The 27,251-nt window shown below is 36.3% G+C and overlaps 1 protein-coding gene across 1 annotated transcript in view; it reads left to right on the forward strand.

Moving 5' to 3' along the window:
• LOC114661249 (3-phosphoinositide-dependent protein kinase 1-like) overlaps positions 1 to 24,738 on the forward strand; it is a 105,202-nt gene extending 80,464 nt beyond the window's left edge. Inside the window, exons 11-14 of the mRNA XM_028814463.2 lie at positions 793 to 995; positions 4,629 to 4,686; positions 7,309 to 7,461; positions 22,556 to 24,738. Coding sequence (XP_028670296.1) covers positions 793 to 995; positions 4,629 to 4,686; positions 7,309 to 7,461; positions 22,556 to 22,669 — 528 coding nt within the window. The 3' untranslated portion in view covers positions 22,670 to 24,738. The remainder of the gene's footprint in view (positions 1 to 792; positions 996 to 4,628; positions 4,687 to 7,308; positions 7,462 to 22,555) is intronic.
• The last annotated feature ends 2,513 nt before the right edge of the window (positions 24,739 to 27,251 follow it).

The following is a 27,251-nucleotide window of genomic DNA, read 5'->3' on the forward strand; positions in this document are numbered from 1 at the left end:
TATCTGCGACAACTTAGTTACAGAGAGATTTGGAACAGCAATCTCATTAGACCAAATGCCCCTTTTAACACAACGCACTATATTATGTCCAAAAAATATTAATGTGCAAAACATAAATACCCAAGTCATTCCATTACTTCCTGGAGAGACACAACTCTTTCTAAGCTCTGACAAACTTGACTCTGATCACAACAATAACCATCTTCATTGACCTTACAAGTTCTGAGCTGAAATTACCTTTTACACTTAAACGGCGTGTACAAAGAAATTTTCCAATAAACCTTTACACTGTGCCACACACTTTATTGTTTGCTTTCTATTTACATCATCTACACCGTCACACTATTCTATATCTCATTCATTCATCACGCTCTTTGTCATTCCCAACACCAGGGGTTGGCGAGCGAAGCGAGCAGGGGGCGGAGCCCCCTAGTATTTTTGATAATGGCGAAATTCTGCATAGTAAATCAGTCTTTATTTTGAACATTTACCTCTTGTTGTTTTCTGGAAATAAAACAGTATTAAACTACAAGAACTAAAGTATGAAATGGAGGGGAAGCATTCAGGTAATAAGGGCCGTCAAAGGCCAACTTGGGCCCATAGCATAGCCAGAACAACATTTTTTTTTTTTCTGTTGTTAAATTGACTCAACTGAGCAAGATTATGGGAAGTATGAAATATGGTAATAGTGATTTTTACTAGCAATTTATTTTTCTGTAAGAAAGGATAATGTGATATATGTTGCCTAATTTTTTTCCCCCACTTTTTCTCCCTTCCCATGCCACCCTTCAGTATGATGATCTTTTGAGTCAGTTTGGTAGCATGCAGGTTACTCAGTCATCATCTGTAACAGAGTTTACACAGTCACAGCGATCAAGTAGTAACATTGAACAGTACATCCATGACCTGGACAACAACTCATTTGAATTAGACTTGCAGTTTTCTGATGAAGAGAAACAGCTTCTACTTGAAAAACAGGCTGGAAGAAACCCATGGTATGAAATTTATTCCTTTTCATCATAAATTAGCAATATGAACTTTGATGTGACAGTGTTAAGTGCTAAATGTAATTTATGGTTTGTATATGATTTGGTAACACTAGCCACTTCAGCAAGCTCTTCTATTTTTTCCTGTTGTTAAGAGTTCATACGAACAATATCTTTTTCTATAGCACATTCTCATACAAAACATGTAGCACAAGTGGTTTAGAAGATGCTAAAGAATTGCAAATAAAAAGAAAAGTAGTAGATTAGAAATAAATGAACATGTGAATGGATAAATAAATGAAATACCAAAAGTAGTAAATACAAATAAATCAGTACACACACAAATAATACAGATAAACAATTAACAGATAAAGTTGGAGCCCTTAATTATGAATTAAAGTGTTCAATTCGTGTTTTAATTGTCTAGTAAGCCCGCTATGTATGCCCAGTATTTTATTTGTAATAGAGTTAATTTTAGGGAGTCATGCAGGAAAACTGCTGCCTTTTTGCTTCACGTAGTACCAAAAAATCTAACCTTACATTTTTGTGGCATTTTTTTAAAACTGAAGCGTGAACATTTTTAAAATTAACAGAAAAATAAGATTTGTTAGGCAATATCTGCAATTTGTTTTTCTGTTCTTTGACAGTTATCTTAGAATTTGTATTTAAAAGCTTAAGCTTAATGTGGTTTCACTGCCATGTTTCCCTGAAAATAAGACAGGGTCTTGTATTAATTTTTGCTCCGAAAGATGCACTAGGGCTTATTTTCAGGGGATGTATTATATGTATTCATGTACAACAATATACATTTATCCAAATACAGTCATGTCATCATCTTCTGGAATATCGTCATAAATTTCCACGTTCAAACCCTGAATTCCAGCCTGAATTTCTTGCTACATCAGCCTCTTTTAGGATCCTAAAGGATTGATGTGTGTGCTCTGATGTTTGATGAATGGTTCGATATGGTGGAAGCAAAATGCCGACATACAAATGCATTTGTGGTGCTTTTATATTCAAGCGTTGCATATTCCCCAAAGTAATGACATGATATATTTTAAAAGTCTCACATACCATCTTCTGTGCCATCTTTTTTTTTTTTGGCACCTTTACAATACCGTCAGAATGTAACCTCAATGTCCACTTTAACCTCGTAGTTTACTTTATCATTAAAGCAGAACGTCGTAAACATCATCTTAAAGCCAACCCAGTTGTTAAATTACTACGCACTTCTGGGGCTTCCTGCTGACCTGACAGCAGCGGCAAGCAGCATCGCTACATAGAACACATTAAATTTATAATATTCCAGGTCTATGCACATTTAGAATTCTTAGATTTATACTTTATCACTTTCATGATGAAATGCATTAAAATATGTATGTTACATTTTACAGATAAATCGTTAACTTTGTTTAAATAATGAATACTGTTAATAGTTACACATATGGGGTGGCACGGTGGCAGAGCGGTAGCACTGCTGTCTCGCAGGGAGTTGCGTCCCTTGTGATCCCTGCCTGGATTTTGTGTGTTTTCCTGGTGTGTTTCAACAGTGTGCTCGATTTTCCATCCAAAGACATGAAGGTTTGGGGATTTGGTAAAGCTACAAAGATGCCAGTGCATGTATGAGTGTGCTTATGTTCACTTTGCGATGAGCTGATGCCCCATCCAGGGATTTTGTTTCTGTCTTATGCCAATGCTGCTGGAATGGGCGCATCCCCGAATTGATGGATGTAATCATTAATCATCCTTTTCAAAGATATTGTGGCAAGGTGTCCTCGGAATTTAATGGATGTTTCGGGCACGCGCATCGCATCATGTGAAGTATGAACCTGGCCTTAGGCGCCTTACTTTTCCTGACAATCTTGACTAGGGCTTATTTTTGGGGTAGGGCTTATATTACAGAGCAGCCTGAAAATCATGCTAGAGCTTATATTGTGAATAGGTCTTATTTTCGGTGAAACACGATATATGTAGTTCTAAATTATGTTGCTTACCAGTACTGGCTTACATACTGACTTTCTGATAATTTTTACGGTATGTTAGAGCTGTATCAGCTGTTATATTGGTTTTGTTTGGGTTATACTGATTTTTACTGTATTATTTAAAGATGAGTTGACAGTGCTTTTCACTTAAACCAGAACAAGCGAGATGATTCATATGCCATACACACTCTCAAATGCTGTTTAAAAAATAATATATTTTGGTTCTTTTAATTCTCATTAATGGTGCAACTTGAGTATTTCAGGGGTAAAAACAGTTCCAGCTTGTATTTTCAACATATCTTTAAAGGCATTACTGTTTTACCATTAAAGTTCTTTAATCTGCCAGCATCAACCATATTTTTGTGTGTAAATTGCTATTTCTGGCTAATTTTGTTTTTAGCAGTTTTTTGATCTTCCCAATAGGTCAATCAAACGTAATTCTCCGTTGTCTGAAATGCATATGTAGTCACTACTAGGTGGTTATTCAGAGAAGATATTTATTGTTCAACTGCATATGATTTAGGAGCTGTTAAACTTGTGAAGTATATGAAAAATTGCGTCTTTTTTGTTGGAAAAAAGTTAAAAATTTTTGCTAAGGTAGCAAAGTTAAAATTTTTGTTACTTTATATCTCATGTTATATTTCTACTGAGATTTCAGAGTGAATTGGTAGAAAGTGGAGAATCTTTCCAAGGACGTTTTAAAATGAAAACATTTTGTATTTCAGGTAAATATTGATATTTTGTCAAGTGCGTATTATCAGATATGTCCAGGCTAAATTGCCCTCTGTGGCCTAGTCATTCTGGTCCCCTAATCATCCCCTATCTGTAATTGGCTATCTCTCTCACCACTTCACCAACTAATAGCTAATGTGTGGGTAGTGTACAGGCGCAGAATGGCTGCCATTACATCAGGTGAATGCTACATATTAGTGGTGTTTGAAGTCCAACACTTGCTGAACAAACAGGCTCTAGCCTATTGTTACTCAATTGTTTGCCTCTTTTGTAAATTGCTTTGGATTAAAGCATATGCTAAGCAAATAAATGTAAAATGAAGTGGCTCCCCACTCACCATTAAAAGCACTCTGAGTGGTAACAAAAGCACTAGATAAATGTAAAGAATTATTATAATATTGTTATACGTAGACATACTAGACAGAAAATACACTTCTTATATTATGTACAGTGGCTTCAACCAAGCCTGGAGCAACAGCCACCCAAAGAGGATTGCTAGAAATGGTGTTCCCATTCTACTTGTCTTCCCTTTCCACCTGAACACTCAATTTCGGGTCACATACTACTTATTCTGTCATTCCCCCTGAACAATCTTTTGCTCTCCAATAGGCCATACAGGTCATGAATCAAAATGTTCTCGTTTTACAGATGAATCCTTCCACAGGACCATTTTAATCCACCCCTGATCATCATCTGTTGCTTCTGTTGAGCAAACAAAAATGTGTGAACTGTGTCATCCCTAGATAAAGCAATTAAACATTTCTGCTGTGGTTCAGTCAGGAACTTTAGCAGAAAATGCAGAAGCAGGAGAGGTCCATGTTAGTATGAACTGGTCCTAGTCAAAGTTGCATTTAACTTTTGCAAAGTTTAATTTAACTTTTTTATTTTCTTTATAATTTTAGTATAACATATTTATATTTATTTTTAGGCACCAGTTTGTAGAAAATAATTTAATATTGAAGATGGGTCCAGTAGACAAAAGGAAGGTAAGTTTCCACTGCTCTTGGTTAATCATGACTAGCTAAGGTCATGCATTTAAAGAAACAAAACAGATAATGGATTAACCTGGATTATCATAGGTGATTTTGAATTGATGTTATTATCTTGCATAGACTAACATGTTCTTTTTACTTATGGTGACCTTGTTATGAATGAGTCTTGTTTCAAAAAACATGAATGGGTGACTAGCATCTGTATACTGTATCTTTTTCTGAATACAGATTAACTAATTGGAACATGATTTGACCATATTTGAAGTAAAATCTCTGTGTCAGTTTGTAAGTTCATTGACACGATAACTTGAAAATAAATTTACTGACCAAGTAAAAACCGAAATATCTACATATTTTTTGTATTTGAATAACTTAGGTTAGATTTCTTTCATCATTTCAGTATCAGATCAAGCTTATGAACAAGAGACATTTTTTTAAAGCCTGTTTTGCTAATCTTTACCAAGGGTGACAATCATTTTGGAAGGCTATTACCAGTAAAAGGCTAGATTAGTTTAAAACTAAGGTGTATATTTATTAAAAATATTGTTATATATGTTGCAAAGTTTTACTGTCATTTGACAGTAAAACTTTGCAACATTCTATGATCTGCTTCTCGCACCTGAAAAGGGGACCGTGGCGGATGTCTGCTGACTTGCAGACCAACCACAAGCGTTACCTGGTAGGTAACCACCCATACAATCAGATTGTGATTCAGACTACGAATGCCATGAATAAATAAATATATATATATATATATATATATATATATATATATATATATATATATATATATATATATATATATATATATATATATATAATAATTCACGGCATTCGTTGTCTGTGTCACAATCTGATTGTATGGGTGGTTACCTACCAGGTAACGCTTGTGGTTGGCCAGCAATCTGCTAACATCCGCCACGGTGCCCTCAGTTTGTGAGGAGCAGATCATAGAATGGTTGAAATAGTTTACTGTCAAATAAATGCAAAGAGTACGCGACACGTGTTTCGCCCTCATTCTGGGCTCATCAGGCGTACACACTCCACTGCACCCATACAATCAGATTGTGACACAGACTACGAATGCCGTGAATGTAATTACCCCGATCTACATGCTGTCAAATAAACGAACCACACGCCGTGGCGCAAGGTTAGGGGCATCGCCTCTGGCGCTGACGTCCGAGGTTCGATTCCCGAGAGGAAGTGCAGTGGAGTGTGTACGCCTGATGAGCCCAGAATGAGGGCGAAACACGTGTCGCGTACTCTTTGCATTTATTTGACAGTAAACTATTTCAACCATATATATATATATATATATATATATATATATATATATATATATATATATATATATATATATATATATATATATATATATATATATATATATATATATATACATATATATTATATAGTGTAGTGAATCAGTGTTTTTTGTGCTTTGCTAGACCATGTAGTGCTAAGCAAAGTACAGTGTAATACTTTATTTTTCGTAACCTTTCTAATCTACTTGATGATGCCTGAGGTGGACAGTGATATAAATACACTTGAGTGGTGGAAAACACAGGAAGTGTTGTGAAACGTGCAAAAAAGTACTTGCATCATCCTCATATGTGAATTAGGCTAGGGATGTAATTTTTTACATTAAGCTGAAGCAAGTAAGTTTTTCTTCTGTTGGTATCATTAGTAAATTCTGTTCCGCCAGGCATTACTTTTTAATTACTTCTCAGGTGTCATCACCCCCTTTTGAGTATTAGATGTATTTTTCCCTTGAAATTTTTCTTTCATTATTACTCCTAGTTGCTCCCCTTTTTCTTGTTTACTTTGTTTGTTTCTTTCATAATAGGAGGGAAGCATTCTAATATCTGTTTTTTGTATTTCATATAAAGATATATTTTATTTTTGCATATTTACTTTCAGCTTCCTTTTTTCTCTCTAGTTTTTTTTTTTTTTTTTTTTTTTGCTGGTGTGTTATAGTATATAGAAAAAAAATACTTGAAGGTATGGTCACTGAAAACTGTTACGTAGAACAGTAAAATGTGAAGCTTACATTTAAACCTTGTACAAATTAGTTTTTTTTACAGTTATGTACTTGTTAAACCTGTACCATAAAGCAGAAAACTGTGCTTCTGTGATCAATGAGTCAATGAATTGTGTTTTCTTTTCTGGAGAGTTTTGTTTCACTTTTCATCTGAAGAGATTGGGATACCTGCAAAACCATATAATATAGTTTATATCTGTTTCTAAACATTGTCACATGTAAAGAAAAATTTGGTAAACTAAATAAAACTATTCTTACCAGTGTATTAACATGTTGTTAAATCTAGAATTTTCTGGTAAAAATAATTTTATAAAACATAATTGGTAACACCTTATGGCATTATCCAGTTAAGGGATACATTGTTAGTGCAGTATTATTTTTAAAACTGTCTGTTTATAATACACAAAAATGTGATGCACATTTACTACATCACTGGTGTGAAGATTGAAACTAGCATGAAGTCCAATTGTTCAAATTACTCTCTGCCTTTTTTTCATTTTTTTATATGACCTGCATTGTTTGACCTGTAAACTATTGTGTGAAGTCATAATGAGCATTTTGTATCCTTTATGTAGGGCCTGTTTGCAAGGAGACGTCAGCTTTTATTAACTGAAGGACCCCATCTCTACTATGTAGATCCAGTTAACAAAGTACTTAAAGGGGAAATTCCGTGGTCACCTGAATTACGGCCAGAAGCAAAGAATTTCAAAACATTTTTTGTGCATACAGTAAGTTGCATTTTTTTAAATCGTCTTTCCTAACTTAATCCATTCAGTTTTGATTTGAATTTGTTTCTATACTTATGTAGATAATCATTGCCTACTCCTTTCTTCATAGACTTTCTTGTAATTTTTCATGACAGCTTACAGTAGGCAGTGCATCAGTTTGTTTTTTTATATCTGGTTCCAGCTGGTAGCTATTCTTTAAAGACAAATAAACAAGGTGATTTTAATCTTAGAAGATTCTTCATCCACAAGTGTCATGTGGTTGTTTCATACTGAGTTTTTAAATATTACACTTTATGCTGGTATATTTCAGTATATTAGTGTATAGTTTATTTTTGTATGTTTCATGTACCAACATCTGAAAGAAAAGGACTTTCTTTGATGGTAAAGAATATTGTACGTACATATGAGCTAATTTTTTGTAATTGATTGATAAAAGCTAGTTACCAAGGACATTAGATTCCATTTTAGTGAGGAGGGAGAAATTAAGATATGATTCAGCTGACTCAATAATGGCAATAACCCAAATCTTGACTAAACAGTATCTAGTTGCTAAATTCTTTTACCTAAATTCTGCTAGATAAGATGCCATTCATGTAGCAGGACTTGTTTTATGAGTACAGTTAGAAGTGTGCGATGTGTATCGTCTACGATAACATCTTAGTTGTTGTTTTAACAATGTGGAAGGTGAAATTCTAGAGTAAAACAATCAGAAACACACCTTGAGTGTCCACATGTTCACTGTCACATGTAACCTGGCGGGATAGAATACTGCGAGTGTATGTGTGGTCAGCACACCACAAGTGAAGCTTGACTAAAAACTCAGTCAGCAAGCAACACCAGGGGATAAAGAGCTTCACAATCTGCATTGTTAGATTTAATTGCAAGACGTGGATCATCCTCACTTGTGTGTGGAAATGGTTTGCCTTTGAAAAGACTGATGTTTCTTAAAAGATGGCAATCTGCAGACTATATTGGAAATCATTTACTATTAAAGAACATTCGACAACTAACTTGTCTCACCATCTGCAAAGTGAAATTGATCTAGTACAGAGCCCTGTCAGATAAAAAAAAAAAAACAGTTTCAAAGAATTTTGTAATTTGTTTGAACAGATTATTTTTATTTCTGTAAGAGACCTGTGCCTGGTGTGTTTTATTTTGCAGGCTGTCTTGGTTGGGGGTCCTTGATTCCAAAGCACATTTTTTTCTTTCATTATTTAAAACACTCCTACAGAGATCCCTGCCTCCTCAACCTGCTCCATCCTGCACCTATGGCTGCAGAAGTTGGAGCAGGTGATGAGCAACAAGGGAGGGGGCAAAAGAGAAAAAAAGTCTATTAGCAGCTATCAAAAAAAAAAAAAACAAGAATTCAGGGAAGGCAAGTCTCTGCACACTATCATTGAAAAAGAGATGAAGAGCTAATTGATGATACATGAAATGGACAGTGATGTAAATCCACTTGAGTGGTGGAAAACACAAGAAGTACATTTCCCCAAATTGTGAAACTTGCAAAAAAGTACCTGTTCATTCCTGCTTCAAACACTTTCTGTGAGAGCTTTCAGTACTGGAATTGTAATATAGCCATGCTGCTCTGGAGCCAGATGCTGTGGACAGACTAGTGTTTCCGTCACACAATTTGAAGTTTCCTCAGTAGAATTTTACAGATGTTTTATTTTTTACTGATATTTTTGTACAATATTAGACAGAACATGAAGTTAGCAATTTGTTTAAAAATGTTTTGTGTTGGTTTTTTTTTTTTTATTTTTGTGCAGTATATGACAGAACCTGTTTACAGATGCTATAGTATTTCCTGTGCAGTATTTTACAGAACTTTTTGACAGTATGTTAGGTTTTAGTTTTTGCTTGTATGCTCAACAGTTTGCCTTACAGCAGAACAGTTTATCTAGTTTGTAATGTTCATGCCCTGTATTTCAATTGTGATTAGTATTTTATTAACTTTAGATTCACATCTTGTTTACATTAAGGTTAAGTGTCTGTTTAAAATGCTATAATTATAATAGTTTAGTTGGTCTTAGTGCAATTTTTTGTGTAAATCCTGTAGGCCACTTTGAACTGGTTTACTTATACTTGCACTGTTTGATCTCAGTAATACTTTAACTGGTGATTTTAATGATGTAATTGTGTTATTTTACTTCAGTTTTAATTAAATAAATTACAGTTAACATTCTATTATCAAGACCAAGCTAGATCAAAAAGACTTTTACAAACACATTTTAAAGGATGCAAAATATCGTCTAATTATTGGTATCATCAAAGACCCAGAAAATATTGAATAGATAATTTTTTGCCAATATTGCACATATTTAAGGTACACATTAAATATTTAAAATGAAAGTCAATGGCATTACTGCATTTTAGGTGATTCTGCAAGATACTTATAATGCTGATGGTATTTTCCATTTCTTTCAAACATTGGGTGTAATAGTTTGGGTTTTGCATTTTTCAGAGCATTGTCAGTCTGCAGTATGTTCAGGTAATGTGTTGTCTTAAACTGTATGGTTGGGTTGTAGGGTAGTGGATAGGGTTGGTTGAGCCCAGTCAAAGTTTGAAATTCTTCAAGTTTATATCACAAGTTTCATCAATATCACTCATTTAGAACAGCTTTATAATATTAAAGGCTTTCAATATTGTGACACTTGCAATTTGTTAATTTCTGTAGGCAGGCATATTAGAGTTGAAATGTCACATGAACTTTCCCAACTAAAATTACATAAATGCAGCACGTAATTAAGTTGGCCTAGGCAATGAAAAGTATGTTAAGATACTAGAAATAATAAAAAGATTCTAATATGTTAAAACAATGTTAAAGCTAACTTATATAACTTTACACAACACAATACAAGGTGTGAATTTTTAATCAGTTCAGACATTTTATCCCTAGTTTGATCACATTACATCATTAATAGTTGAATTTCATGATCAGTTAATAACTGTAAATTGTGAAAGAGACATTCAGTTTAATAGTACTGATAGTGAAGCAAAGGCACAGTTCACAGAAAATAAATTCATTTTTGCATTATGCTTTTAAAGAATTTGTTTTAACACCTGTGTTTCAAACTCTCCAAGTTGTTAACTGTTTTTTGCATTTGTGTTTAAGATTAAGGGTATATTGACATTCTCGGGAGTCAGTCACATTTGCATCCCGGTGTTTACACAGTGGGGAGATGTTCCACATACATCAGTGTATATGAATTATATTGATAACAAAATTGCATCATTCGGCAAAAATAAAAAAAGGACACCACAAGTGGAAAATTCCACACCAGAGGTCTCATTTATAAAACTTTGTTTGGATTTGAGCATTTTCCTACTTGATAATGTGTCCCCTCAAGATACCTCATTATGTAAATGTATTATTTCGAAATCTAACATACATCTGGTCGCAGGCATTTCAGATTAGGGATATTCAACCTGTAAAGAGGTCTGTAAAGTCTGAACACCTAATGACTTTCAGGAGTCAAATGCTCCTTTTGGTTAAAAGAATGCTGGAGTATGATTATTGTTTGTTGAAGTAGTAGAGAGAGAAGCATTTCTGCGCTATAGTACTTCCTTTACTGGTTCTATACGTTAAGCAAGCACAGATCTGCACAGATTCAAGTCAAGTCAATTTTATGTATACAGCACATTTAAAACAGCAGAAGTTAACTAGAGTGCTATACAGCTTCCATAAATACACCAATATACATCTCTCTAATATAAAAAAAAAAAAAATCTTGGGTTGGGACATGAACTTCTCGGAAAGACACTTTGTCGTCCCGCAAGAACAACAAATTTAAAATGATCACAGACATCTAACCTCTCAGTTGTTGGAATGCTTTTGGCAGACACACTTCATGTGCTCTCCGCTCTATACGTTCTAGATGGCATGTCAATGACAAAGCGAAGAAGAAAGAGCAGTGCGTCAAAAACAGACCCAAAAGTGTTGGAGAGAAAAGAAGGCAAAAAGGAATAATAATAATCTATGTGCAAATTCTGAAAATAAGGAAAGTAATAATCAGCCCAGACCAAGTGGAACTGAAAACCTCGTAGGTCCAATGAAATGAAAGACTTCATAAAGACGTTCAAAAACGTTGGCGCAATACACATGCAGAGCAGGTTAGAGATTATGAAAGCAGTGGAATTCGAAAGTATAAATAAAATAAAGATCGCATTAGCACAAACAAATGGAAATTATTTCTCGGTGAAATAACAAAACAGCAAAAAGAGATTGAATATATGGACATAGGTGTTATGTCAGAAGTATATAGATATTATAAGATTTTAAAGTTTAAGTCGGAGACTTATAGATCGTCTAATTCGTGTTGCCATCAGGGAAAAGTAGTGCTGCCTCCCAATGAAGAGGCGTATCCGTGAGAATTAAAAGATTTGTTGTTTGGTGAAAGTGAAATCCACAAACACTACAGGCAAAATATCAGTCTACAATAATGTTTTCGCTTTCACATCATTCAATGCTCAAAATGTAGATTTACACAATAATGGACCTTAGGCTATAAGAATCTGTGGTCCAGCAACAATTAAAGCTATGACAAGTTTAATTTCGAAGAAACCACAATTCAGTCAGGTATATATTTATGATCACGGAGAAGGGATGCAACATAGAATTGAAAGAGTATGCAGCAATTCCTATGAAAATAACAATCTCTTTAAATTGTATATCCGGTTAACCAAATCTGGGGGTGAGCAAGCAAAGCGAGCAGGGGCATAGCCCCCTAGTAAATAAAGTAAATAAATACAGTGGGATAAATAAGTGTTGAACGCGACATTTTTTTCAGTAAATATACTCCTAATGAGGCTATTCACACGAAATTCTCACCAGACATTGTTATCAACTCAAATCCACAAATATAAAGAATTCACAACAGTCAAGGCTACAAATAATGGTGTTTTTTTATCTTCTGATTTCTTCTTTAGGCTCTAATTATGTACCGTGGAATCTCGGTTTGCGAGCATAATTCATTCCGGAAACGTGCTTGCAGTCCAAAGCACTCATATATCAAAGTGAATTTCCCCATAAGAAATAATGGAAACTCAGATGATTTGTTCCACAACCCAAAGCTATTCATATAAAAATGATTAATACAAAATATAAAGTAAAAATACATAAAACAAATTAACCTGCACTTTACCTTTGAAAAGAATCATGGCTGGTGTGAATTAGTTTCTAAACTCTTGTGGGATTGCACCCAACGGGATGACACGCGGAAGAGCGTCCCAAAGCAATCGCAGTCTCCCAGCGCTGTAGCAGTTCACCTTAAAAGCGAATCCGAAAAGATCGCGAACATGCTATAAGCGCCTGCCGTCGATGGGTGATACAAGGAACATTATAAATGTGCAGGGCCCTGCCTGACTGCTGTGTCTGTTTCAAGCTGAATAAAGCTGGTGATGCTAAAGTACTGAGACTCAGCTTTGTGTTTTAGTGTGCAAGGCGGGGACTCGCACGTCACAGCACACACGCGCACGCGAGCACACACACGAGCGAGCACACACAAGCACGCACACACACACACAGTCACAATGCTAATGCTGTAGTAAACAGTATACGCTCGTACGGATGTTTACTATGAGTGAGGCACGCCAACTCAGACGGAGAATAGGAGACGATTGCCCACAATCCCGCAGCGAGAGAGAGAAGAACCATCAGCTCAGTTGTGATCACATGAAGCTCAGCAGACAACGTAGAGTAGACAACAGACTACTCGTACTGCAAGACCTCGCTCGTTTATCAAGTCAAAATTTATTAAAAATTTTTGCTCGTCTTGCAAAATACTCATAAACCAAGGTTCCACTGTATGTTCTTGACTCAGTATTAAAACTAAAACTTAGTTAATGCTGTGCCACACTCGGGTTATGTTCAGGGATACCCTTAATGAGAAGAATTTAAGTAGGGTATTTACTTTGACAATATTTTCCCAGTTAAACAGAGTTAACAGGGCTATTTACATCTTGTTGTATGATTTACATTATATTGTTAAATTTGAATAAATATAAAAGAAAGATACTGCAGTCTTCATATTTGCATTTTCTGAAAATACATATCCTCTTTTTACTCAGTCATGTAATATAACCTTGGAAAATTACACTTTGAGTATGTTTGTAACTTATTAGTCCTCACTGGCATGAAATTGCTAAAGTTGGATTCATTTTTATAACAAACCACTGATTACGACATATCCAGCATGATTTCTGCTTGTTTTGTTTGTCTTGTTATAGGAGCATCTTGATTAGAAAAGCATTGAAATAAATGTTCATGTACTGTAAATCCAACCTTATGGCCATATATGCACCAACTTAAGTCCATCAGTTGTTAAAAATGTTTTTAATTTTCTCACTTTCATTGAATATCATTTGTTTTCCTTTCACTTAAGATTCTTTTGTTCACATTAGACATCCGTAACGTATGTTTTAATGACCCAGTGTCTAAATGGTTAGTACTATAAAATGTTTTTAATTTTTTTGCATTTCAGTTTTCAAGATCAGTTTCCAAAGCCTAGAATCTTTTGTGAAGAATAGGCACCACCGAGATCATGAGTACTATCTGGAAAAACAACCAGAGTTTTTGTTTCTTCTGCACTTGAAGATCTTTCATTTTTGTTTATATTAGGGCTTGACTGTTTTAATACAGTATGTGTATTGCATATTTATAAAGCAGTAGATACAAGATCACTGATTTAAAAAAAATGTTTTTTCACCCTATCCATATTACTAACCGAGAATGGTAAACCGGATGGCATGGACGCAGGTACATGGCGATGGGACCATGAGACGTACTGCGCAGGCGCGTACAGCGCACGTCTCATACACCGCAAGCGAAGTCGTATCCACCGTGCACGAAGGAGTCACGGCCCAAAAACGAAAGAGCTCAACTGACGTGAATGAGAAATGAAGCAACAACGCGCCCATAGCTAACGACTACCGACACGGCCACACAAAAAAAGAGGATTCTGCGCTGCAGCCCAGATTCAAACGGAGGAGGCTACGGAGGCCCCACAGGTCCACAAAGATAGTACGGAAGGCGCGGGAAAGTACGAAAGGCAAAGGCGCCTACACAGCATAGTGAAACCCGACATAGTACGGAAGGCGCAAGCGTCACCGCCATATTGTGAGTGGCACTACTGCGGAGTGAAGGCGCAGGCGTCACCGCCATATTGTGAGTGGCACTACTGTGGAGTGAAGTTAGGAATAATGTGCTGCTTGGGATTGTACAAATCGCTGCACGCTTTACACCAAATTCAAACACAATACAGCTCAACAATACAAACACGAGCCCACCTGGATAAGATCAATGTACGCAGGCACCTACAACGCGCGTCTGAGACTGCGGAAGCAAAGCAGGCACGGGTTCAAAACGGACACGGAAGCAAAGCAGGCACGGGTTCAAAACGAACGAGCTTGACTGACGGTTATACAAACACGAGCCCGCCTGGATAAAATCAATGGCGCCTACAACACACGTCTGAAATACCGCGGGCAAAGCAGGCACGGCTCCAAAACGAACGAGCTCGACTAATGTATTTCGGGATATCCAACGCCAGGGGTAGGCGAGCGAAGCGAGCAGGAGGCAGAGCCCCCTTGTAGAATATAATGCTTAAATCAAAGTAACTTGAGTACTTTCTGGCCCGGTACCTTTTTTACTTTTAGTCAAATGTTTGAATATATACTTTTAATTTTGCTTAATTGATGTATTTTTAAACTAACAGCAGTTTTACTTGAGTACCAGTTTGGGCTATTCTACTTCCCTCTGCATACAAAGGGACAAAAACTAAATTTTAATTACTGAAAACTAAAACTACATAAAAACAAAAAATAAATAAATAAAACTAGAATATAGTGAAAAGCTAAAACCTAATGTTGAAAACTAAATGTAAAAAAAAATAACTAGAAAAAAACTGCCTGAAATTTAAAAGTTCTAAATGTCTGCAAAAGTACCATATCATATTTTTACCACCATACAGTGCAGTACTGTTGGCATCATGTTACAGGGTTATTTTATATTTGCACTGACTTGCAGTCTTAAATGCATTCAGAGAAAGGAAATTGCTGTTATGTAGCATGGACACTTATTGAAAATAATAAAAAAACAAATAATTTAAATGTGTTCTAAAAGTTTTCATATTCCAATTTGTAGGGTAGTAGCCGTTTTCAATAATGTAACACCCTAAATGCTGTAGTATGTACTACAGTGTATATTGTCTTTTGACTTCATTGTTTTTGAGTGCAGGGCCACAGAGAGTTAGGAAGGTTACAAACAAAATGCCAGTTTCTCCAGGGTATACTATTACATAAATGTACATTCACACACCCATACTCGTACAGGTCTATTTCAAGTTTTAAGTAAGCCTAAAAATTGTGTGATTCAATTTGGTAGAGAGAAAATCTGTATGGGCACAGGAAGAACTTTCAACTCTGTACAAACATTACCTAGTCCTATAATTAAAAAAAAAAAAAAAAAAAAAGTCTGTGGAACTCTCGAGACTACAGCTTTAAACACTAATACACCATGCTAGCTACAATTACACTTCTAGTGTGTGGCGCTTAAACTGAAAACACTTTTCAATTGTTTTTTTCCCACCATCTCTTTTCCTCATTCTTCCTCCACCTTAAACTACATCTCCAGCAAATGCAAAGAATATTGATTGACATTAAAGATTTCACAGAAAGGCCTTCTTTTTTATTTGCACTTTTGTCTTACCTTTAGACTACTCCATTTTTTTAATTTCTGTTTGAAGGCTATATTAAATATCACAATTTAGCTGCTTGTTTCTGTAAGACTGTGTATTTATTACAGTTTACATATGTGAAAGCAAACAATAAATTTTGTTTCTTTATTGTAATTGTAGCTGCTATAGATTACAAAAGGAGGTAAGAGCTGTGGTGGCACAGTGACAGAATTAAAATACTGGCTGGCTGGTACAAAGTGAAAATGGGTTTGTGAATTGTTTTTAATTTTTGTAGTTAATATTTCACCCAGTTTGTGCCAGATAAAAGTAGGTTAAGGAAAGTTTAGCTTATTAATGCATCTCTTATAGTTTTTTTTCCCATGTAACTATTCAAATGAGCCAACACCACTTGTATAATAATTATAGTATTAAGTGGTTTATATGCCTAGCACATCTTTAAGGTTCTCCGTTCACTCCCAGTATAACTTGAATAAATTACAGTTGTGTGAAGAGCATGCATTGTAAGCGTTTGATAAAGATGTGGTCCATTCAACAACAAGCAGAAATTAGGCCACAGATTTTCACCATCAGATGAAAAATACAGTTCAGGGCATGTAGAGAAATTAGTTTATGAAAATTTTCATCTTGTACAGTTTGCATGAACATAACACTAAAATACCACCAGCACTCCTTTTTCCAGTGTTGATGTATTATGTGCTTTCCACCCATTTTGGCTACATAAATCTCATATCAGCAACAGGTTGTGTCTATTGTCCTCACAGGTGGCACAGTGGTAGTGCTGCTGCTTTGCAGTAAGGAGACTGTGGAAGATTGTGGGTTCACATCCCAGTTCCTCCCTGTGTGAATAGCGCTTTGAGTACTGAGAAAGCGCTATATAAATGTAACGAATTATTATTATTATTATTACTAGGCAACCTGTGGCGTAGCATACGCCGCATAATCAGGCCGCTTTTTTAATGATTTTTAAGCACAGGGGAAAAAATGAACATTTGAAAAATCCATAATTTAATAAACCACCAAGAAAAGTAACATTTCAACAATGCACGGTACGAACCAACGTACAATTGTCCGTGACTGAAAATTGGAGGACCACCGTCGCGCCTTCTTCTCCCAGAGCAAGGGACAGGAGTGGACAGCGCTCGGGCGCGGAGGGCGGAACGGGAGGAGAGGGGAAGGACGCCCATTCCGCCCTCTCCGTCATGCTAGTCTGCTGATTTCTCGTTCAGTACACACTGCCTGCTCATGTGCCCACCCGCAACTCGTCACCTGAGTCATTTTCATCTTTGCACAGTCCACATGCACCTCTGAGCCACGTAGACTTTTCATTGTTCTTTGCGGTTCTGGCTGCTTTTCTATATATAATCCACCAAGTCACCCAACCATGGTAGTAGCAAGGGGTTTTTTTTTTTTTAAAAAGGGCAGGGACGTAATTAGGTTCAATGGCTTACCCACGCCTCTATTTGCCGGGTAGACACACGTTAATCCATTCAGTGTAGCGCGTGCAGTTACCTGATGCAGGAATCTGTATAACATTGAAAGAAGTGTTGTTTCCATGAAATACATTTGAAGCGGTGCCAATGGAAGGCAAATGAACAGTCAACGTGGCTCACAACTGAATTGACGCCGTGTTTTATGTCACCCGACCATGGTAGTAGCGAGGGGGGGGCTGTACAAAGGGACGGGACGTAATCAGTGCAAGCGTACAACCCGCACTTACTGGGAATTCCTCGTTCATGGGGAACAATTGCAAGCCCCGGATTCCATCACGAATGGGGTTCAACGACTTACCCACGCCTCTCTGCACAGGGGTTCACCAGGACCGAGTTTGGGAAACACTGCTGAACACAGACGAAACCGACTCAGGTGAGGAGTTGGGGTGGGCAAAGTAGTTGCAGCTATTGATTATTCAGTGTTGTTTGCCTGGGTGTCTGATCTGCTCGACGGGATCAGAAATAAAAGGAAAACAATGTGAAGGTAATGTCACAGGTATTCCTGTGGTATAGCGGGTCCACAGCTCCCCTTCAAAAGGCCATTTTTAAATAAGTAATCATCGCGCTCACACCGTAGCGAGGGGCGTGGAAGTGTGGCTGAAACAGTTTCTGGGTGGAGTCGTGCTGCGGTTGTTTCTCCCCTGTGCAGTGTGCGAGCGAGTGAGGAGAGAGAGAAAGCCGGTACATTAGAGTGAGCAAGAGCAGGCTCGAAGACAATGTGTTCCTGTGGTATAGCGGGTCCATAGCTCCCCTTCAAAAGGCCATTTTTAATCAGGCAACTGACAGTAGTGGAGTCAGGCACAGACAAGGTCAGCTGCTGAGAGAGCGTCTCGACCGTGAAGCAGGTGAGACGCTAATGAAACAGAGGCACAGGGCTTATTGGTTTTTAAAGACTGCTTCCTTCATTGTGTTTTAACCTCAGTTTTAAAGGATTGTCTTAAGGATCCCATGGGATACCCCTTGCAAACTGTTTAACACGCTGCATATAGCGATTCACATCCGTGAGAAACATGCCTCTATGAACAGTCAACGTGGCTCAGAGGTTCATGTGGACTCTACCACAGATGAACATAAATGACACCGTTTTTTCTGTGTCGTCGCGTCCGAGTTGGTGGGCGTGGCTGTGTCAGTTGTCATCGTATCCAATGGTCTTAGAGTTGGTGGGCATGGCTCCGTCCTGCGTGCTTCCATGGGTGTCTTGCTTGCTGTGGCGGCAGTTTAGTGAATTATATATATAGATTATTATTTAATGTAGAGTGCTAGTTGAAACTTTGTGAATATAGTGTTTTAGTTCTTTTAATGATATTTATTTAACTTTAAAATTAATATGTAATCAAAGCTAGTTCTTTACTTAAAGCAAGCATTTCTATACATCACATGCATGCCATAGAAAGTGAAATGTGGCAGTTAAATAATTATTGTAACTTGTGCAAATGTATGTGAATGACAACATTAGTTAGGCTTAGTCCCAGTCCCTTTTACCACATACTATTAGGTAATGTCCCTACTCAGAAGTATTTATACCATGTCTTGCTGATGTACCGCCAAACAAATCTAAGTTATTTATGTATTGTCTGTTATGAGTTCTCTATCATAATTACTGAATCTCACATAATTTTACTATTTAGCTAAGAAATAAAAAATGAATAGTTTAAGAAGCACTGTACATTTGTTTGTCTATCCTTGAAGTACTGGTATGTTGTGAATAAAAACAAGTGTCTGAAGCTCTTGCCTCATTTCTTTAGCTCTGAGTGTGCAACTGTTCATTTTTTTAAACTAATCATTTAAAAACAGATGTTTTCATTAGTGTTAGGACATTTTCCTTCATATAATAGCTGAGATCGTCACTGCACATACTTTTATTAAAAGAGATCTGGTGGTGCATTTGCCACTGTGAGTTTGTTATAACAGTTGCTAAAGTATAAGTTTGGGCTTATGAAGATGAGATAATGTGCTTAACATAGCTGTAAAATACATCAGTTTTCACCAATCAAGATAAAGAAAATAATATAGTCCATCATGCATGCTATGTTTTGTATAGATAGAAAGGTGCCAAAATATCTACATAAGTTTAAAGTCTTTGGCAAAACATCTTATCATTGCATTGGAACATCTTGTCTAAAAATGCAACTCTTATTAAAAGAGTTACTGTATATGATTCATCATCTGCATAGTTAATGTGCTGGAAAGATTGGCACAGGAAATCTTGGTTACACATTAAAACTTTCAAGATTTACATGCTGTGTCTCCATTTAAAACTACATATTTAAAAAAATCATCATCTTCAAGTATGCATAGGTGGCAAGGTGTTTATGATTCAGTTCAAGTATCACCAGACAACCTGTATATTTTGGTGCCTTTCTACAGAAAACATTGCCCCTCATCACTTTAAAACTTAATTTATATAGAACAGCTGTTTGCAAATTTTATATATGTGAAAATCCCAAACAGCACTGTTTAGTGAATAATCATGGAATGGAGGATACATGAAATCATTACAAAAAAAAATCCTTCCCCAGATCTCAGTAGTCAAGAAGAAGTACTTTGGTTAAAAAAAAAAAACAGCTCTTAAGGACTGGCAGTTTGTCAGAACTGTGATTTGCGAAACTTAATCAGTCAACATTTGTTGAAGTACTTTACCTATAGTAAAGATTATATGGAATGAGTCTGCTAAAAAGAAGTGCCAAGCTCACAGTCTCAAGCTAGATAATCATTTGAGTAAATGGAGATTTCTAATCTCTGGTTACCTTCTACTCTCCACACAGAGTAGGGACTCAAATTGAATTCTCTACACCTGCTGTACCTGAAAGTTGTATCGCATCAAAGAATAAAATCTCCAGGTTTTATTAACTTTTGAATTAAATGTTTAAATTCTACTCGTTTGTATGTTGCACTGTTAAACATACTGAAAGAGAGCAGTTTGAAATTGACTTACATAAGCAAATCTTGACACCATAAAGTCTAACGTTTTAATTGGTATATGGCTAGTTGACAGTGGAGGAGAGGAAAAAAAAAAAAACTTCTGGGAGTTCATGGTCCGTTGTAACTGTTCTGGCCACCCACTTCTTTCTAGTCTTCTACAGTATTAGAAGCACATGCTAGAGATTGAAAAAGACCATTAATTCTTATTGTTATTGAATTACAGGGCTCTCTGCTATCACTGACCATGTGGAGGAGCAATAGTTTAGCAGTGTATAAGTGGTACCAAGTGCTTTAGCAAAATGCCAAGAAATGAAACCGAATAGAGTTGCTTCTGTACTATGTAATGTAAAGATGAAAACAGTTTCTTGGTTACATTTGTCAGTTGCACATCATCTTTTAGTATTAGACAGTGTTACTATGTTTACCTTTACATAGCTATGACACAGACGATAGCTAATTAAAAATGTCTGTGAATGCAGAAGTAAGGTGATCCTGAGAGAAACTTGGTCAGGCTTAATTACTTTGTGTGTCTTTATTATTCTAAATCTTCTACACATATCCTTTATTCTCTTTTTGAGAGCCACCTTTGAATGCAGATTTATAATGAAGCTTATGTCAATTTATTTATATAGCACATTTAAAACAACATAGGAATGCTGTGGCCAAAGTGCTTTACAATAATAGAATAAAAGAAAACATACAAATAACATAAATAGAAATAAAATATACGAACATAAATAATAAATAGCGGTAATGTTACATAATCATAATGAGGAAACCATCAGTATTACTGAAGGTCACGGAATGCAAGTGAATAGAAATAAGTCTTTAATCTTGTTTTGAACAGTTCAATTGTAGACGACTCCTTTATGTAATGAGGTAAAGAGTTTCACAGGCGAGGAGCAGCAGCTGCAAACGCTCTGTCCCCCTTAGTTTTACACTTGATATGAGGGACAACAAGAGACAACTGACCAGAAGATCTAAGAACTCTAGATGACTGGTGTAAAGCACACAATTCAGATAAATAGGAAGGAGCAAGCCCATGTAAAGATTTAAAAACTAGCAACAAGATTTTAAAATCAATTCAAAAACTGATGGGCAGCCAGTGTAAAGAAGCTAATATTGGAGAAACAGAATCAGACTTTCTTGTCCCAACCAGGAAGCGGGCGGCAGCATTCCGGACCAACTGTAACCTGCGTATCAGGGATTTGCTAATCCCAGAATACAGCAAGTTGCAGTAATCAAGGCAAGAAAAGAAAAAAGCAAGAGTAGCTTTCTCAAGATCCCTAGAAGATAAAATGGCTTGATCTTACCTAATAGACGAAGCTGGAAAAAGCAACTCTTGACTACGGAATTAATGTGTTTCTCAAAAGAAAGGTTACTGTCAAAGATAACACCAAGATTGCGGACTTGAGGTTTGCAAAAGACAGAGAGAGACGGAAAAATCCAAGACCAATTTGGGCTTTAGCTGATGGACCCACTATAAGCACCTCTGTTTTATTAAGTTTAATTAGCTTATCTGGAAGTGGGACGTTTTGTCATTGATTTCATCACCATTTCCTTTATAGTTGGTGACAACCTGCAGTCCCCATCATATGTACTGTGATTTGCTGCCTTTAAGCTGTTTTGTTTTTGCATTTGTTTTCTCAATATCATGCTTGTAATCTTTTTGTTCATGATTCATCTGACTGAAATGCAGTATTTGAGTCCTTAATTTGACAAAAATGATTTTATTCAATGTTTTGTTTTTGTCTGGATATAACTGTTACACAGTATACCTTCCTGGTAAGCACAGAGCTGTCTACTCATGATGATAACAGCTTCACTTTAGGACTCCTTTTAAATCATTTTATTTTATTTAAGTATACATTGTTTTACTAAGCAGAAAAATGTATATGCACATTATAATAATCTTCTTGAATTGCGCACAAGTAAACTGTGTAGCAGTTTAATAAAATTTGCATTTTGTTTCTCCTCTTTTTGCAGCCTAATAGGACCTATTATCTTATGGACCCTAGTGGGAATGCTGACAGATGGTGCAAGAAAATCCAAGAAGTGTGGCGGAAAAACTATCATAGGCACCAGAATGCTGGCATCTAGCACAGAACAAAAAAAAAAAAAAGATCCCAGCAGCCTCCTAGCACATCCCTCTCTGTTACCAGACTTCATTTCCAAATAGACATCTGTAACACAGCAAAGAAAGCCTTCCAGATTAGAATGCCTTGATACCAGAAGCATTTTAAAATCTCTCACAGAGTGCTGGCTTCTGAATTTATTCCCTTTGTGTTTTTCCTACTTTTTTTTTCTCAAGCAAACAAATGGAATTCAGGGTTGCTTTGCTTGTTCTTTGTGCTTTTTTATGTTGAAGCTTCAGGTGCAATACCATCATGTGCAAATGAAGATATTTGCCTTTTGTCTACTTAAGCTCTACTGCTATGAAAAGGAAGGTGATGCTACTGTGCTTTACAGCTTCATTTGAGGAGATTATGTAGAATCAAATGCACATGTCCCTAATGATGTACATTTGCCCTGTGCTTGGGTGGGGGGGGGAGTTTAATTCTGCGACTTTAGTTTTGTCTTCAGCCATATGTTTTGTCAGGGAGCCCTTGAGAACTTTTGCTTACTTGTCTGCCTCTCATTGGGCATTTTCTCTTTCTGCTGCTCATAGTCGAAATGGTGAGCGCCTTGTTTCATTCTTAATATGGGATCTGATTGCAAGTTTACAGTGGTACTTGTATAGTATTGAGGTCTGTACTCTGACGTTATGAGCAGACTGGCGCATTACTGTAAACAATTGATCAGTGTCGACAGAGCAAGTGGAGAGTAACAAAAACTCTTCAAATAGAAAAAAATATAGATGTAGTCATAGTAGAACCAACAGTTGCCTCTGTGTCCAGCTTCACATCTTGGACAAATTATTTTGTGACGGTGTCTCTTACTCCATGTTCACTCTTGTAAATATGTATATGGAGAAAGAGAAGTGCCTCTGTCGTAATGTCTCTTAAAATGTACTGGAAAGTTGACTTTTCCAGGACCTGTCCTTAAGGTAACGATATCTTGATGGAATCTCTTTAAATTAAAATAAATAAAGGAATAGTCATACGCAGATGTGATGCCATAGCTGGCATTTAGTGTATCCAGTTCAGCCAGATTAGCAATCGAAACACGCTATTATTCTTGTGTGTGCACTGTTAAGTTTTTTTTTTTTTTCCTACATTATAGTAACAAAAATGTAGAAGCCAAATACTCTCAAACCAAGGATTTACAATACAATTGTAAGTCACTTCACTGTCAGGCTGAACTTAAAGACAATATTGTAGTATAGTAAGATAATATTTCATCCAAGGTTTACAATCCAAATCGGATCCCACAATCTAATGTTTTGTAACTGGCAGTGAGAGACACTTCAGACTGCCTGAAAGTAATGCTCACTGAAGTGACATGAAGACTCAGCAGCACCTTCTTGCAGTTAGTCTGCTACAAATGGCTGTGTGTTTCCTCAGAGCAGCCTCCAAAAGTTTTATTGTGCTTCGGATGTCCAGAAACGCTACCAAGTCGTGCAGCAGTTGAATCTGCTGTATTTATCTTTCAGATTAATAAGTGCAGGAAGTGTTTAGTTTCTCTTGCTAGTATGTTGTTATGATTATTTTTTTAATCAGGTTGGCAACAGTCGGTTACATTGTGTATTTAATACTCTCTACCTGGTTTGTAGCTGACTAGAACTGTGATGTACAGACAACGTGTAATTGAAATCTGAAGCAAGTAATGCAGCGATATTAGGATACACACTTTTTTGTATTTTTATTCTTGTATAAGGTTATTTGCCTGGCTGTTGTTAGCCTCTAGTTTCAATCTGTGTTATTAAATTCTAATATATGATTTATATTTGGATTGAAGTCATGTTCATGGGCCATGTTGTGTATGTATTGAGATGTAAAGCCTTTGAATGTGAATAATTATTGTAAACTATGATATTTTACAACCTTTCTTCCTTTATTATATAAATTTTCTATTTGGCAGTGAGTTAATCACATTTCTCATAATTTAATGAATCTGTTCATTCTGTTTTCAATATTTGTGCTTTAGGTGTAGTTAATGAATGATGAATTTTACACATATGCTTGATGAGTCCTATAATAAAAGCATGTAGGGTTCTAGGCTTATAATAATTATGTCTCTCTTCATTTTATCACCAAATATTTTGTTGCAAAATCTTTTCTGTAATTCATTCTGCTGTGATGAATAGCGTTAGTGTGGAGTTTCTTACTGGGACATAACTGGACTTTGGTACACCTCCTCACATTGCTTTGAAATTGGTAGGCTATTAAAGATGATTAGTGTGGCTAAAAGCAAAACTATTCAGGATTATTTATAAAACTAAGAGAATTTATTATGTTCTTATCTAAGAGCCACACTGTTTTTAGCACAGGGATTGGCACAGTGAGAATCAGCACCTGCATTGTGGCTGTAGTGGAGCCTCTAGTTTCTGCACATTGTTCACTTAAACTTTAAAGAACTTTAAAGGTGAATATATTTTTTTATTCTTCACCCAAAATATCTAGGTACATTTTTATTTTCATATTAAATGATTGTGTATACTCTAGATTTGGCCAGTGTGCCTATTGCTAAAGAAGGGCCATATTTGATGAGTAAACACATCTGCGAATGAAATGTATTGTAATCTTTAAATTGGTGTAATTTTATCAGAAATTTAATTTACTGTTAGATCAATTTTAAAAGGAAAACAAACTGAGCTATAATAAACTTTCTATCAATATTAATGTGTCCAGGGCACTTTGGAGATTGTCACATTTGCAGTAGCATTATGCTTGGCACAATATATTGCATTATTAGCAGACCATAAGCAAGTAATATTACTTTCTGAGGATAGACCTGACAAGAGTTGACTAATGCTGTTGGCCAGTGAATCCAAAACCTGTGTTCACCACCAAAATAAGCACAATGGTCTCAAAAAGAGAAACTAAATTTATCATTTAATTGGATTAAGTGGTTTCAAGGGTATGTGGATGGATGAACCGGAAGCTGTGCTCTAAAGCCCCGATTTAAGGGCTAAATCCATATTTGGTGAAACATTCATTTTTGGTAGGCCAGCATTGAAAAATACTACTTACACATCATAAGAACATAATAACCACCTGATGGTAAACTTGACGGATGTTTATGGACCTCACATAGAAAGATAAAACCAAGAGGACAGTAAATAAACTTCTTTCACAATGTCTGTTATTAAATTAGCTTGCGTGATTGAGAATATTGTACAAGTGAAAGTTACTGTTCCATGTAAGGGCATATTGTAAGTTTTGCCAACAGTAGCTATTGGTTAATTTTCATTTTATAACAAATTATGTGATCAATCTGCTCTTAAGAAATCCTGTGTGATCATCCACCGATTTTTCTGAATTCACTCGGTTAAGTAGAGCCTTGTGCAGAGTCAGAGCCTGTCCCAGCAAAAGCAGTTTGTTACAAGGTACACTCATGCATGAACTACATTTGTTTATTCATTCCAGAGCAAGTTAGAGAATTTATTCAAACTAAATGTGCATGTGTATGAACACCTGTCAGCCACACTCAGAATATGAAAATTGGGGAGAAGTTGACTGCACTAATAGCAGACAGGCAGGGAACTGAATGTGGAACTGTGACATGTGAGGGCCAGCTACTGTGCAACAATTGAATGAGTTCTTAATATGAGTAAAGAGCATAGAGAAGGTCCAATTTTAATGTTCATCACAATATAATAAAGCCTACTGATTTATGCCATGATAGAATCGCAGTCTGAGGAGTGAATGAAGAAACAAGTAACCTGTTAAACATAATCTGTATTAAAGGATTCATTTGGCACAGAGTAGTTGAGCTTGAGGACAGGATTTGAGAAGCTTTCTGGACCTGGAGGTTGTGGCATTCTGCACCCTGGAAGGCCTGTATAAGAAGTTGGTTGTCACGTGCCAATAAGTAAATGCCCCTATGTAGGGGGTTGCAGTGGTTCACTAGCAATTTTGTAGATGTGCCTTTTTTTAAGATTGCAATTTTGAGAATATTAATAATAGAAGGCAAAAAGTGAATCCTACTTGGAAGGCCATCATCCAAACTAAAACAGCCAAAACAGCATAACTGAAGGATGTGTGGCTTTTCGTTACTATACACATGTTGATGACACTCAAATCAACTCCCTCCATATGTGCATGCAGCTGAGATACAAAATGAACCTTTTAGGAGTTTGCCCTTTGCTGTTAGAAGTAGTGCCATTTGTACCACCACCTCCTCAGTAGTGCACACTGTGTGATGTTCTCCTGTCTAATGCAGTATATTAACATAGTCACACCATGAACGCACCAAATTACAAACTTCTGCCTTGTGGTTTTAGTCACATCACAGAGACTTTACAGCTCTATAGTTGATTTCATAAAAAATATAACATGTGGAAGAGCTCAGAGCAACTTGCATGTTCTTATAGGCATGATCTTAATAAGGTCACACATGGAATTAACTGTGGTTTGAGTCTACCACATGCATCTTGGTCTGCAGGTGGCACCACCCTACCTTCTTGATCTGTCACATATAATGAGTTCCCGAAAAGTAAATCAATAAATACAGAGTCTGAAAGTAATATTAAAATATGTTGCCTTAATAAGTGTATGTCGGAAATTGGGATAATTTCAGA

The sequence above is a fragment of the Erpetoichthys calabaricus genome, chromosome 11 (assembly GCF_900747795.2).
Source record: "Erpetoichthys calabaricus chromosome 11, fErpCal1.3, whole genome shotgun sequence".
In the NCBI taxonomy this organism is placed as follows: Eukaryota; Metazoa; Chordata; class Cladistia; order Polypteriformes; family Polypteridae; genus Erpetoichthys; species Erpetoichthys calabaricus.